Source organism: Apus apus, chromosome 10 (assembly GCF_020740795.1).
Source record: "Apus apus isolate bApuApu2 chromosome 10, bApuApu2.pri.cur, whole genome shotgun sequence".
NCBI lineage: Eukaryota > Metazoa > Chordata > Aves > Apodiformes > Apodidae > Apus > Apus apus.
The window spans coordinates 11,103,571-11,118,111 of NC_067291.1; the positions used below are offsets into that span (position 1 = coordinate 11,103,571).

Below are 14,541 nucleotides of genomic sequence, written 5' to 3' on the forward strand. Positions count from 1 at the left end.
GTGCGCCAAGGGCCCTGGCGGCCGCGCTGCGCCCGCGCGTTCCCCTCAGGCCTGGCGGGCTCAGACCCGCGGGCGGCACCAGCACCGCACCCGCACAGCACCGCACCCGCACCCGCGAGGGGCGCCCAGGGGGGCGTGAGGCCGAGCCCCGCGCCCTGAGGACGCAGCAGGTGTCGGTTCTGCTGCCTCGTTCGTGCCCGGGAACCGTTACCCCGGCGCTGGCGGCAGAAACCGCCCCCCGGGACGTGCTCTTAGCGCGCTGAGACACTTGTTGGCCGCGGATTCCCCACCCGCGAGGCCTCAGGGGGCTCTTGGCGCCCCGCTCCGGATCCAGGCCCGGTGCTGGGTAGCGAGGAGCTGCGGCTGCCCGGGGGGCACGGCGGGGCGGTGGCGCGAGCGGCGCGGCCGAGCTGCGGGGCTGCGAGGAGCTGCGGGAGGCGGGTCGCTCTGCCGCGGTGACCCCCGCGCTGCCCGCGGGAACGCGCCGGGCTCAGCCAGCGGCTGCCGGCAAGGTCACGGTCTAGGTCTGTCCTTGGGCCGTGGAATTGGAAGGTTTTGACAGGAATATAGACATTCGACTGGGAAACTTAGTGCGGAGGGTTTGTCTCCTTAACCCGCAGGTCTCCGCAGAAGGGCGGTTCCCTGCTCCGGTCGCCCGAGGAGCTCCCGTTTCTTCGGCAGTTGCATTTGTCCCTTGTCTGCCCGTGCTGGGGCTCTGCAGGAAACGGCGGGACTGGAGACTGCAGCGCCTGAGGGACTGCACCTCTTCTTGTCAAGGTGTTTCCCTTTTATGAAGACATACATTTAGAGTCACAACCTTTTTCCTTTTTTTTTTTTTTTTTTCCCCTGCATTAATACGAATTTATTCTTAGTAACATTAAATTCCATAATTTGCAAGCTAGTGTGGTGTGTTACCAACCATTCAGCTGCTCATCTTGAGAGCTTTACTGATTTTTCTTCTGATAAGACTCCAGGCAAATCTCAGTAGATTTCTTGTGCGATTATTTTTACCTTCCAAACAACACATCGTTTGGTCTCTCTTCTTTGAAAGGGATGAGCAGTTAGTTAAAAATGCATTTTTTTTCATTTTATGTTTAATCTTGGTTCTGTTTTGCAATAGAGGATCTGGGTTTTTTGTTATTTCTTTTAAAATCTGTGTGCCTACTTACTTTTTCAACAGGGAATTTTCGAATCTCCTCAGACTACACTGAAATTCCTTAGATTAATAATGCCAGCACAACCATTCTCTGCTTTCTGTGAAGCTTCAGGATGAGAGAAGGCCACTGTATAATCCAACTGTTTTTATGTAGTTTGAGGGGTACATCTCACACAGGATGCTTTCCCCAGGCAGTTTAGATCACTCTGCAGCAGGATTTCAGCTATTTGGCTCCAAGGTTCTTCCAAAGTCTTAGTCTTTGTTGGTTGTTTTGTGGTTTTTTTTTACTTTTCATCTTTCACCAAGCAAGATGCACTCTTCAAGTTTGGGGCTCCACACTAGTTTTTGATCTAGAAATACAAGGTCCACTGTTTTCCACCACACCTTGCCATTCATACATGTAAACGTTGAACTGTTTCAGGGTTTTAATGTGATGTAAATAGCAAATGAGCAAAGTAAGGTCATGAACAAATTAGAAGCAAAGCGATTTTTAGAAAGGCAATTAGGCTGAAATATGCTTCTCCCACCTCAGTTCAGCACGACAGGGCTGGAATGAAAATTACAATAACTGGACTCAGAAGTTGACACAATGGAATACCTTGGTCAGGGCAGGGTGATGGTCGCCTGTGTCAGATGTGTGACAATATGTGGTAGCTTTATGCTGATTTCACTGAGGGCTCAGAGTCCAGGATTTGTCATGGTCAGCCCTTGAGTCTCAATGTCAATTGTGAAGAAACAGAATGGTGGATATAATTGATCCAAGATTACAGTGCACCTCACATGTCTATGGAAAGGGAGAATTCTTGTGGATTGATTCAGGTGAGCATTTTGCACCCCCTGTAGAACTGATACCTTGTAAATAAAATAATACTTTTAATACCTTTAAAAACGTGGCAGTGATAGAAAAAAATCAGATGTTACGTTATGTAAATATATCTAAGCATTCAATAAAGCTCTCGGGCACTTTAAGGCTGCAACTGCAGGAGGGCTGTGCATCCTGCCCATCACAGGGGACAGCTGTGATAGCCATTGCCCTGGCCCTTTGTCTCCCTCTGCTCCATGAGGCTGCTGCTATGGTGAAAAATAGAGAGAAAGAACAACAGGATATTGTCCAATTCTGGTCTTTGTGCCAACAGTGACAAAATGTTGTTTTCTGCTCGGTTTTGGGGATTCTTATTGGCTTTTACTCGTCTTGGGTGAGCCTGAACACATCTAAGATGTTTTTAAAATTCTTCCAGTTAGTGTGGAAACCTTGAGTCTCTGGGAGGAAGGAGGTGTCCCATGCCCCGCTGCAGACATCCCTGTCCTGGAGGATGATACTCTGACTCATGCAAAGGAAAAGAAGAGGTCTGCTGTAAAACACAACAGGAAGATGTCCAGCGCTGCTGTGTGCCAGAGGACACCTGCAGAGCTGCCGCAGGGGTGGAAGTGAGCCACAGGCTGTATGGAGAGCTGGGAACGCCGCGCGGCTGCACAGATCTGACGCCAAACTAGGGCGCTATTTTTGGTTTCCGTTCTGCTTTTCAGACACCTGTAGGTAAGTGTGAGAAGCACCACAACCTTCTGCAGCACTTCCCAGGGTGAAGGATCCATCGCAGGGACTGGGATTGCTGGGAAGCATTCTTGCTTTGCCATCAGGATCAATTACAACCCAGGAATATGAGCTGTAAATGTGCTGGAGTTGCCAAGACAGGAGCTGGCTGCGTGCCAGTGCTTGAATGAGGACGTACCATCCTGTCAGGGCCCCGTGGGAGCAGCAGGAAACACCCAGGAATGCACGAAGCCCCACGGAGGTAGATGGCCAGATGCTGGGGGGTATGGTGGGAAGAGAGTGGGTGTTCAACCGTTATTCTGGAATGGGGATGTTCCTCTAATTTGATGCTTCTCTCAGTCCGCCTCCTTTCAAAATATTCAGTGACGTATTTTCAAAATACATACAGTGACACACTTCATGATTTTTAAGAAAATCTTAGCTTTGATACGGTCTCTTTAATATTAAATAAAGCCCAAAGATATGCAACTAACATGAAGTGTAGGCGAAAGCTGCAGCTTCTGTGTGTTCTTATGGTTGTGTCCCTTCTTTGCTGCACCCGAACAAGGCATCAGTGGTGATAAAGACTGTTGTGCAAGGGTGAGGTGAAAAATTATTGAGCCAGATGGTGAGTTGTATTAAAACCACCCAGGATTAAATGGAATAATACATGACACGTTCTGTAATCATACCTAAAGCTGAGGCTAACATAGTGAATGCTTTGAAAGATAAATGGCAGAAACTAAAACTGCTAAAAGTGTAAGAAATGATGAAATATAAGAAAACCACAAATGTGAAAGAAATACGTGTTAAATATGTGATTATGGGACTACATTAAAAAAAACGTTTGTGAAGGGGGAAGCTTGTGCTGTTTGGTTGTGAAGACTCCAGTGGGGGTTGAGAAAGACTGAATTGATGAAGCTGTAATTTCTCTTAGGCTGTAAGCTTCAAAAAAACACCTTCTTCATAAATAATCATGTTATAATCTTGTTTAAATGATCTGGGGTATGGAAAAGTAGATATGAAAGGCTACTCTGTAGCCCTGGGTGTGGTTTGAAGGAAGATACTTAATTTTAAAAAGTCAGTAACCACTAAAAAGTTGTTTCTTTGTCACAGCTTCAGAGCATTTCAAGTCAGTGAGTTACCTAGTGGTGTCTCCAGTTCAGGGGTGCTGCGTTTATAATAGTTTTATACATTCTGGGAAGCTCTGGGTTCTGTCTGAATGGTTTCTGTTTCTGATATACAAGCTCTTTTTCTCTTTTATGGGCTTTTTGGAGTTGCAGAATACTCTCTACTGGGAGCTTTTCTGTGTCTAGGAAGGGAACTGTATCAGATGGAAGAAGGAAACTTTCTTTTGAACCTGGTTGTAGATGTTAAGCATTCAATCTGTTCTGCTTCAAAGCTTTTTTTCTTTTCTTTCCTTTTTTTTTTTCCCCAAAATACTGAGTAGTTGATGAGCACTGGCCAGCTCTGCCAATGCACCCAGACTTAATTCTAGCATTGCTTTTATGACATTTCTGGAAAGAAACCAGAACTTACCCTACGGTCTGTCTGGGAGTAAATGTGCAGAGTTTTTAACCCTGATTTCTGACATCAAGATCCTGACCTTAAATTGATGCTATTCGTCTGTCCAGGTATGTTTAAGAGTCTTGGTTTAGTCCTCTGGAATGTCTGTTGCTCAATAACTGTTACAAGACTTTGGTATGTTTTAGTATAACCTTAAAAAACAATCCCTTTGCAGGTGTGCTTCTCACATGCTTTCTGTACTCTTTACCAGTGAATCTGCACAAGCGATTCCTTCCTAAACTGACTTCAGGAACTGCATCTTGGTCCTCGTGCTCCTTTAACTCCCAGAGAAATAATTACACTTAACAAGACCTTATTACCTACTGGAAAAGATAATGACTGAATTCCTGGTTTGTTTTAATTGGTGCAATGGTGAACAGCCCCAGACGGTAGGTGGATGCACAACTGCCATCCCGTATCAGACTTGAAATTTTGTCTTTCAGTTATGTGGAGAACACTTTTTCATGTTGTTCTAATTGTTTTGGGTTAAGTAATGCAGAAACTAAAAATGGACCTGTTGAATTATGTTTAAACTATGTGTGCTTTGCCAGAAGCATTGGCCAAATGACTGTTGGCATTTCTCAGGCCCTGACTTTGCAACAGTTTTTTCTTAAATTCAGTTAACAGTAATACAAGTGACTCAGTGCAAACAGTCTGAAACTTCAGCCCAGCTTTAATGGATTGTCCTTAAGGGAGACTACTAGCTTTTTTTTGTTTTTTTTTTTAAACTCAGCTGCTTATTTCCCTCTGAAAGCTGCTCATGTTTTCTGAAGAGAGACCCTAAGATACCTTCTTTCTTACAGAAGAGGCGTCGGAGACTGGACCGGGATATGATTGGAGAACCAATGAACTTTGTACACACTGCACATGTTGGGGCAGGGGAGATGAGCAGTGACTTTTCATCAGTAAGTTTCTACCTCTTGGATAAGCAGAAATCTCCACTCAGTAGCCTGTAGAGCAGGTAGCTAAGTACTAGATAATTGTAAGAGCGAAAAAAATCTGACTTTTTTTATTTTTCATCAATAGAATAGCATAGGAACACAACTGTCCTTTAGTTTGTAAACATAAGATCCTGTGGATGTGAAAGTATCTTTACATTTAATAAGAACCTTTTAGATAAGGATTCACTTCATACTAGGTCCAGATAACACATCACACTTAAGTAAAAGCTGTGCCAGGGCAAGGGATGTAAAAATAAGTGGATTTTGGACAGCAAGACACATCTCGTGCACTGAGTTAAAAGAGTATTTAACAGTCTAGGATTCAGTTGTTATTTCTCCCTATAACACTGTAAACATATGGCTCGCCTGCCTCTTCAAATTGATGCTTTGAATAATTGTTCTTTCAACCTCACTTTACAGGATGTATGTTGTAATAAACCTTTTTTCTAGGCTGTATCGATTCAGGACCACATGAAATCTAAAGGTGGCTACACAAATGGCACTTCTGCAACTGTGGAGATCTAGAAAACTGAGAGAAGGCTGAAATCTGCTCTGTCTTATGAGGACCCCCTGGACTGTGTGTTCATTTTCTCTAAAACTTCTTTATCATGGAAAATAGTACTTGAATTATAAATAGGTCAGTGCAAGCTTTAGTGTTCTTAGCACAGTAGCTTCTGAAGCAGGTTTTGTAAATTATTCCTAAAGTGGTTTGTCCTGATAGTGTTGTAGTAGCAACTGTAATTTGTCACTCTGCATGACTTCCTAGCTGTGTCCCAAAAATCTCACAAAGCAGGGTGTGGATGTAGCATGATATAGGAAGTCATTATGAATTGCCTGGGGATTTGGTCTCTTTTTCTTCTCAGGAAATGCCGAGGTTGATTTCATTGGAAGATACCACATGTTTGCACTTCTTACATGGGCTAAACTGAATTACTAAGTAGGATCTTGTAGCCTATTGTAGAACTTTGAACCTATTTTTTAGTTGGCTTACAACCTAATGCATAATTCTGCTGAGCTGTACTTTAGTATTTTTTTAATGTCTCTTATTGGTGAACAAAATCTCATGTACATAGTTAGCTGAGTCTGCAAAATCCAGCAAAACTTCTGCCTTGCTCTGATAATGCTTTCGTAGCTAAACCTGGAGGATCTGCAAATGAGGCTTTGAAAAGCAGACACTTCTCTCAGTAACTGGGCTGCCTCCCTTCCACACGTGCATTAGTGTGACTGACTACAGCAGATCTAACAATATATACCAGTTCACTTCAAGTGTGCTACAATATGCTCACAATAGTGTGTTAATTTTGCATGACTGCTATTGAATTTCAAACTAAACATATTTAGGTCACTCTGTTACCTATCTGTAACAGTAACTACATAAGACTTCAAGGCTTATCTCACTCGTCTTTCTGGCTCCTTAATTTTAAGACTAGTTTTCTTAGATCAACTGAATTTTTTCTTGCATATGGTTTAAAGAAAATGTATTACTTGAGTGATACAGCCATATGAAGGACAGAAATGTGAAGAATCTTATGAAAACTTGCAGGACACTGTTTCCATTTAATATTCTCCTGTAGAGTTCCAGCACTTCATAAACATTTAAATAAATAGCCATAAATATTTAGCTATACCCAAACTACAGTTTATTACTTAGTTCTTACTCATCTTTTTATTAAGTGATAGGACAGAGCTGCTGAAGTAGAGCTAGGTTTTTCTTTCACCCAGTCACTGACAGCTGTTCCCCAGCTCAAAATTCTGAATGACTACCAGTGCAGAAACAGGAATCTGTTTGCTGTCATGGGGTTAACTAGATACAAGCATTTAAATCCCTGCCATATCAGCACCAGTTATGTTGGAAGTCAATGGAACTCTCTCCTTGCTCGCAGCATAAGATCAGTTACGATTTTTTTTTGCATTTAAAAAATATCTAGCTGGCAAATATTTTAATTTGAATGATTCTGTTTGTGGCTTGTGATACTTCTTAAATCTAGACTGTTCACTTTGCTGAGTTGTTAAGCTGCCTTTTCAGAGGATACTTAAAGCATGAAAGGTAGCTCTGTGTTTCTGTGTGCATTTAAAAAAAAAACCTCCCCCCAACCCTTATTTCATCTTTAGGGGCCAAAGAGGAAGACAGAATGTTATTTTCTCTACCAGTTAACAGCTGATCATAACATTCTGCAACCACATAAGAGAAATCTAATATCCATTTCTTGGTAGATTCTTATTCTTGAATTAGAATGCTCGCCAAATTTTAATATATTTTAAAATTAGCATGAGTTAGCTGTGCATCTATCTTTTTTAAGTATTCAATTTTTTTGGTCTTCTAACTTCAGATTTATTCCAACAGCCTGGTTAAGATCCAGCATTCAAAGAAGCTAAGTCCTGTATACTATTGAGGAAGTACAAGTGGCCAATTTGTTTAAAGAACAGATTCTATTAAATTGATTATTAAATTTATTTCATGCATTCATTGGTCCATATCTGCCCAGAAAAAAATGTTAGGGAAGCTGTCAAGAAGAAAATTAGTTGCATTTTGTTAACAGTGTAAGAAAACAAATTGAACAGGGAGTTACTATTTCCTGAAGACCCATTCAGTATGTTTAAGATTAGTGGTGTATGGTTAACTAGAGAGAAAGGAATTGGTGATCATGTCAGTTATTGTCTCTAAAAATAAATCAGCAGACCCTTATGTATAGAAAAATCCTATTTTTTCATTATCTAAACCAAATAGCACTACCTGGTGTAAAACTAACCTATTCTCATCAGACTATATTGTGTTATATAGGACCATATTAGAGTCTCACATGATTAAAAGGAAATTTTTTTTATATTGCTTTAAGAGTGCCATTACTTTTAAAATCTAAAGAAATAAAAGCATATATGAGGACTTAGGTATTTTTTGTTGTATATTTAGACACCTTATCTAGCTGTAATCTGTGATGTATCAGTGTAAGCTTATCTCAATTATAATAAATCTGCTGAACTATTCACTTACACTCTTTTCATATTGTGGAAAATCCTGATATTTTTTTCTGCACTGAAAACTTACTGGTTGAGTGGGTGGATCAGCATGGCTTCAACTTCTATTGCACAAAACAAATTTCTCCACTAGAGAGCACAATTTTACATCAAGCCTTTTCTGTCTGCTCTGTGCAAGCTAGTACTCCATTGTGGGTTTTTTTGGCTTGTTGGTTGATTTTTGAGCTTGACTGGAATAAAATACAGCAAATAAGACCAAAGGATCAAACTTTTTCACCTGCATTGTGGGCTGTGAAGACTTAACAACACCACAGTGTGGCAATGAAACATTGCTGCTCTGACTTGATGGCACTGGATGGTTTCTTTCTGTAGTTGGAAGTGAAATAACTTGCAAGTGGAGCAGGGTGAAGTATGTAGTTGAGCAGAGTCTCAATACTGTGCCTGTTTGCTTACTTTAAAAAAGAAAAGTCAGGGTGGAGTAACTGTTATTTTAAATACTGTTTTATCCCTTGGTGTTCCTGTTGGGCTTTACTGACTATCCCATAATGTTGCATAAACCTGCAGACAATCTATAGAAAAGGTATTTGGCTTTTTCACAACCTAGTATGCCTTTTTACCTGCTGCAGAGCAGCTTTACAACAACTATGGGATGTCATGCTGTGTTCTGAGTTAGCCCATAGGTGATAATTTGCAACCCAGGCAGGCAGTGCTATTGCTTTGTATGGCCTTGCTGTATTGGGCTATCTGGAGCTTCTGTAGCTTTCACTCTGGATAGACAAAAAATGTTTAAGAGATTAATAAATACTCTTACTGTGCAAGGAAGAAGCAGCACAATTTGTCGATGCTAAATTCCATGGATATAAGTTTCTGAAATTCTCTATATGCTACTAAATATAGTAACAGGAAAAAAACACCCACAAATCTATCAGGGAAGATGATCATGTGGCTGCTCTTGATTGTGTTTGGACTTACTATGCTATCAGTACTGTGATGATGTCATAAAAACTCAACAGCTGAAGATAAGAATGATTTTGTCTGTCTTTCATAATCACTGTGGAGCTAGATAAGATGAACTACAGAAGAAAGCTGTGCTGTGTTACAGTGGTGTCAAAAAGATTGGTTCCTTTCAATTCTAGGATCTGTAAAATGAGTGAATCATACAGTAAGGGTTAATGTCAAAGGTGGGGAGTCCTGAAATTAAAAAAAAAATATCTGATTCATTAGATTGCAGATTGGCTTCAGGGCAGAAAAAAAAGACTAATGATAAATAAAATGATTTAAAAACAAAACAAAAGTCTGCTTTGAATTAATCTTTCTTCTTTCTTTAAAAAAAGTGGATAATTGCATTTTTATCTGCTTGCAATTGTAGTAGCACTCTTACTGTGTACCTTTCTGTCTTAATGCAGGGGCTGGATCAACAGAGTTCAGACCCAAAGTAGCAGTTAATTCTTGAAATTCAAAATTGTAGATGCTGACCTCTACAGCTGAAGTACTGTGTGCCTAAGGAGATGTTTTAAGTGGTTGGTGCTTGTGCTTCTGCAGACAAACTGCCCTTTCTTCACACACAGGGATGGCACACAGGCCCAGGTTACTTACTGCAGAAGTTTTCCTGTTGATATTCATGTGGTTACAGTGCATACGTAAAAGGTTTCTCATCCTCTACAGAATAGGTCCTGTCTAGGAACTGGCCTGTTGGACAGTTTTTTCCTCAACAAAGCTTGAGCTGTAGAGCAGCTCTGAGCCAGTTTTGTGCTTTGCTACATGAAAACATGAGGTCTTGTTATTGCTTAATTCTTCATACTCCAGGGAAGGTGGTCTGAGAGGCTAAGGGGTTGATTGGGAGCTACAGAAAAATGAGATATACAGGCCAGGCAGGTCATGAAGCCATGGAGAGGCAATGTGGTATGTGTTTATGAGGAAAGAGCAGGGAGCAGAACATGTGCATGTTAATATTTATCATCTGCAATGCACAGCTTTGTTGATATCAATTGGAAAGTACTTGTAATGTGTGTATAATTGGTATATTGAGGAAACTGGGCACTTAAATGTATGACTAAGCTGGGACTTTGAGACACAGATTGCCAGTGTAACTCTAATGAATGGTAGTATCCTCTTCCTGCAGTGGCTTACAAAGCTGTTTTCAGAAAGTATGGAGCCACTCAGAAAGCTAGCTTGGGTTTCAGCAGTTGCAGGCTGATGCCACGTACATGTTTTGAAAATGAGAGGGATTTTTTTTTGTCTGTGATGAATGGGAGGTTATAGATGTTCTAAATGCTGAGGCCTCCTGCACCCATGGAACAGAGAACAAGAAAAACTGAGAGTTAATACAAAATAGCAGTGTTAAAAGAGTCTGCCTTTGCTCCACCATGCTGCCAAAACTAAAGGGAAATTAACTAGTTCCATCTGATCCAGGTGTTGGGAGAGTATGGATGGGTTGGAGCTGAAAGGTCATGAAGACTTCCTTGTGCCTGAGGAGGTTTGAGTGATGTTCTCTTGGACTCTGCAGGCTGAGATACCAGGAGGTCACCATGGCTATATCAGATTTCCATATTACCTTTTCTCCCCATACGATTTAGTGAAAGGAAACAGGAAGATGTGGCACTTCAGGACATGCTCTCCTGGGCATGGTTGGACTCTTTGATCTTGGAGGTATTTTCCAACCACGAGGATTCTGTGATTCTATGAAAGAAAACAGTGGCAGGGAAATTACTAGTATGTGTTCTTGTGCCAGAAAAGCTCACAACTTGAGGTGCCTGATACTGAGCTGCTGTCTTTACCTGGGAATTTATAGGTAATAAAAAACTGTGCCCTTTCAGGGAGAGTGTGGTGTTGCAAGGCACCCCTGGCATGGTGTGTGTTGGCCTGGGCATCGCCACAGCCCAGCCCCGCCGGCTCGGCGGGCGGTGCAGCAGGGCAGCTGAACACCTCCAGGATGTCATTGCTCCTGCATCCTGATTCCATGCATCCAGAATCCTCAACTGTTACCTAAAAATGTAGTTCAAATAGGAGGAAGTTTCTCTTAACCTAGTTTTAATCTGTTTTAGAAGAGAGTAGTAACAGATGGACTAGAACAACAACTTTGAGGTGTCTGTTGAGAACTCTACAGTAAATTACTCATTAAATCAAAGCCATAAAGCTGTACTGAAACTACTTTATAAAGTGAACCTCTCTATTTTTTTTTTTTTTTGTTATTGTAACAATGCAAATAGGAAGGATATTCTCTTTATAACAAATTTTAAGTTTCCTCCCATATTTGAATCCAAAGAGAATAAAATCAAGTTTATTATTATTAAGGGCCCACCCTAATTTAGGGGCGGAAAAAATGTTGAATTATGTCTTTTACTGTTTTAATATATATTCTTAATATATATGTATATATTTAGACCTTCATCTTAAGTAACATGGAAGGAAATAATCCATTCTTTTAGAATGTTTAAACTAGAAAAAGTGTTTGGTTACAAGATTATTATTATTTTTTAATAATAGTGTATTTACATGCATCTGATCTTGCTGGTACATAAGAAAGACACGTACATTTAACATAATTTTCCTGAGCTGAGTCTAAAGGTTTATGAAGACACTACTGATAACCAGTCATTAGTCTTTTCACAGTGAGCTGTCTGAAATTAAGGGGTCCTAGATCAGACAAAACAATGGCACTTACTTTGGACAGAAATTGATATTTTTTTAAGAATTAATCTAATACATGCAAGTTTGCAAGTCCAGTCTCAGCATGTGCTGAAGCAGCATATTAATGGTGAAAGTAATACACCTTTTAAAGCAGTTACCCATGTTTACCTTGTGGTCTCTACCACCAGGAAATACTAACACCCAACTCAATACCTTTGAGGGTGTGATACAAGCTTGAAAATATAATTCAAAAGTAAAGTTTACAGTCCTTCATTAAGGCATGCAAATGTGGCCTTGCTGCACAAGTGTGTATAAGGAAGGCTTTCACTAGTTTATTTCAACCACTTTAACCATCACCTTTGAAAATGCATTTGAATTGGTTATTCTCTCTGCTGCATTATACCCAGTGAACTAGGGTATCTCTTGCTTGCACAGGTTGACATTTACTGGTATTCAGATAAGGCTCTTAGTACATGGGGAAAAGTTGCTAGACATCTTCCTATTAATAAATAATCCTAAAATACCAGTCTTTCTATGTTCTGGATCATTTTCTTGCCAGGAGATAGAGGTCCCATCAGGCTGTTGTAAATGTTCTTATCTTTGCCCTGTGTGTGTATCTCGCAGAGATGGCAGGTTTCACAAACCATGTTTCCTGTGTCACTTTCATCATGAGGTTTCATTGTGTTATCTTGCCAATTTGTTCCAGGCTCCAGCTAAAAAGCTGTGAAAATATGAAGTACTGAAAGAGACAGTTTAAAGGATGGGTTAACATTTTATTTAGTTAAGTCACTTATTTTTCTTGTCACCTGCTTTATTTCCCCCTCTTACTCTACCACCCACTAAATTTTTCAGAAATATATGTACATTCAGTATTTGGGTCAGTGTTCTCTCTTCATTCTTAGAAGATAGTACAACATAGTCAAAATTCCTTCATCTCTTTCAAGTTTGTGTATTGATGAAGGAACCCAAGATCCTCTCTTTACTAATTTCTGTATGACATAATTGTTTAGCAAGCAGAGTCTTGTCCTTTTTACAGTCTTAGTCCTTAAAAATTACGCAATGTTTTCTCTTAAATACCTAATGATCATAGTGACCCTTCCAAATCTGCCTATCTAAAAAGGCAACCATTTTCTGTTTATGGTATTTTATGCACAATTAACAGAATTAGACAGTAATTCAAAGATAAGATAATGGAAATTTAATTGTATAAGGAGATACATGGAAAGGAACAGAGAAAGGCAAATTGGTTGGAATAAGTTTACTCAAAGTAGAGAGGCTGAAAAATACAAAAAAAAAAAACAAAAAAAAACAGAAGTAGCATAATGCAATGGGAGAGTTAAAACAGCCTTGGAATGGAAAGTGTTTTGGGTGTCTTTCCTGGTGAGTCAAAGATCTTTCAGGCTTTGAAGTAATTCTTCAGCCTCTGAACATCCCTATAACCTAGTTTTCTTCTGCCTGAGATTGGAAATATATATGAATAAAAATATTTTTTTTCTCATAGTGCTGAAATTTGAGACTAGATAAGCTGTTTTTAACTTTAGTTACACACTAAAGCTAATGGTAAAAATTAGGGACTACTTAAATTGCCAATATATATTACCTGAAAAGTTTTTATTGATGTCTTCCATGTGAGCTGCCCATGTCTGAGCTAACATTAGGGGAGATCAAACCAAATTTACACTTTTGGGGACAGCGTTTTATTTAAAGGAAACTATACTAGTATTTCTCTTTGACTTTTTTTTTTTTTTTTTTTTTTTTCCCTTCCCAGCTGCAGACAGAATAAAAGCTGCTGTTCTTTCCTGGGGAATGCAAGGGGAGAGGGGAAGTGTTCGATAGAGCAGGACACCCCATGGAATCTGATCCTGGGAGCAGCTATGCACTTGCAATTAAAATTAAACACCTCTCCCATGCTCGAAATACACTAATGTACATGCCCTTAGCTCTTTACAGACCACAGAATTGATAGATTTATTGAAGTAATCTGTATTAATCTGTCATCCAGATCTTGTTAGATTAAGAGGAGATAGTAGTTGGCATTAAGTGTTGTGGTTACTCTGACAACAGCACCAAAATAGAAACACACAGATGGACTAGCTTTTTTTTTTTTTTAATACCAATTCTGCACGGAATATGAATTATTACCTGGTCATGATGTGCCGTTATCTTTCACTGTTTAAGCACATTAAATATTTAGACACACTTGCAAAACTGCAAGATGCATAAGCCTGTTCAGTTGCTGAGTCAAAGATCAATTGCAGGTTGCCAGGGGGAGGGGGGAACCTTTCCTGTTATCATGAGAATATTTGTATAGATCAAAACCCTACTTATTTTCAGGTATGTAAAAGTTACTCAGATTTTTACACCAGTGCTTTAAAACCTCTGGTGAAAGGGGTTGCACAACTTCCTGAGCTGTTAAATCTCAGAGCTATTACAGTCTATTGCCTTCCTGCAAATCATTGCTGGCTGGCAATCTGGAGCATCACAGACCTTTTAACGCTTCCAAAGCCAGGGAGACGCCTCTGGAATGTTTGTTTGTTTTCCAGTTGAGAACAATACCATTCCCTCAGCCTTCTGTTACAAGTCACGTTTCACCGCTGCTCTCAAGACTCGCTGCCCCGGCCGTGGCTCCGTGGGTGCGTCTGAGCCCCGAGAGAGACGGAGCGAGCTGCAACCCTCGGATTTCTTTGTCCCGGGAAACGCGGGGCAAACGCCAGCCTTCCCATCGGCAATGGCCGTGAAAA

General features: G+C 40.4%; 1 protein-coding gene across 4 annotated transcripts; it reads left to right on the plus strand.

Moving 5' to 3' along the window:
- The first annotated feature begins 85 nt into the window (after positions 1 to 85).
- Positions 86 to 8,185, plus strand: LOC127388496 (CDC42 small effector protein 2-B-like). 4 transcript variants are annotated; one of them, XM_051628042.1, is made up of 6 exons: positions 86 to 777; positions 1,689 to 1,975; positions 2,399 to 2,949; positions 4,465 to 4,642; positions 5,057 to 5,158; positions 5,645 to 8,185. In XM_051628042.1, exons 4-6 carry the CDS (start codon positions 4,589 to 4,591, stop codon positions 5,717 to 5,719), a joined length of 231 nt encoding a protein of 76 aa, XP_051484002.1. In that variant the 5' UTR covers positions 86 to 777; positions 1,689 to 1,975; positions 2,399 to 2,949; positions 4,465 to 4,588; the 3' UTR covers positions 5,720 to 8,185. The 4 variants fall into 4 exon arrangements, with proteins under 4 accessions (XP_051484002.1, XP_051483999.1, XP_051484001.1 ...); XM_051628039.1 differs by lacking the exon at positions 1,689 to 1,975 and having other exon boundaries at positions 2,395 to 2,949; XM_051628041.1 differs by lacking the exon at positions 1,689 to 1,975.
- Positions 8,186 to 14,541: the final 6,356 nt, after the last annotated feature.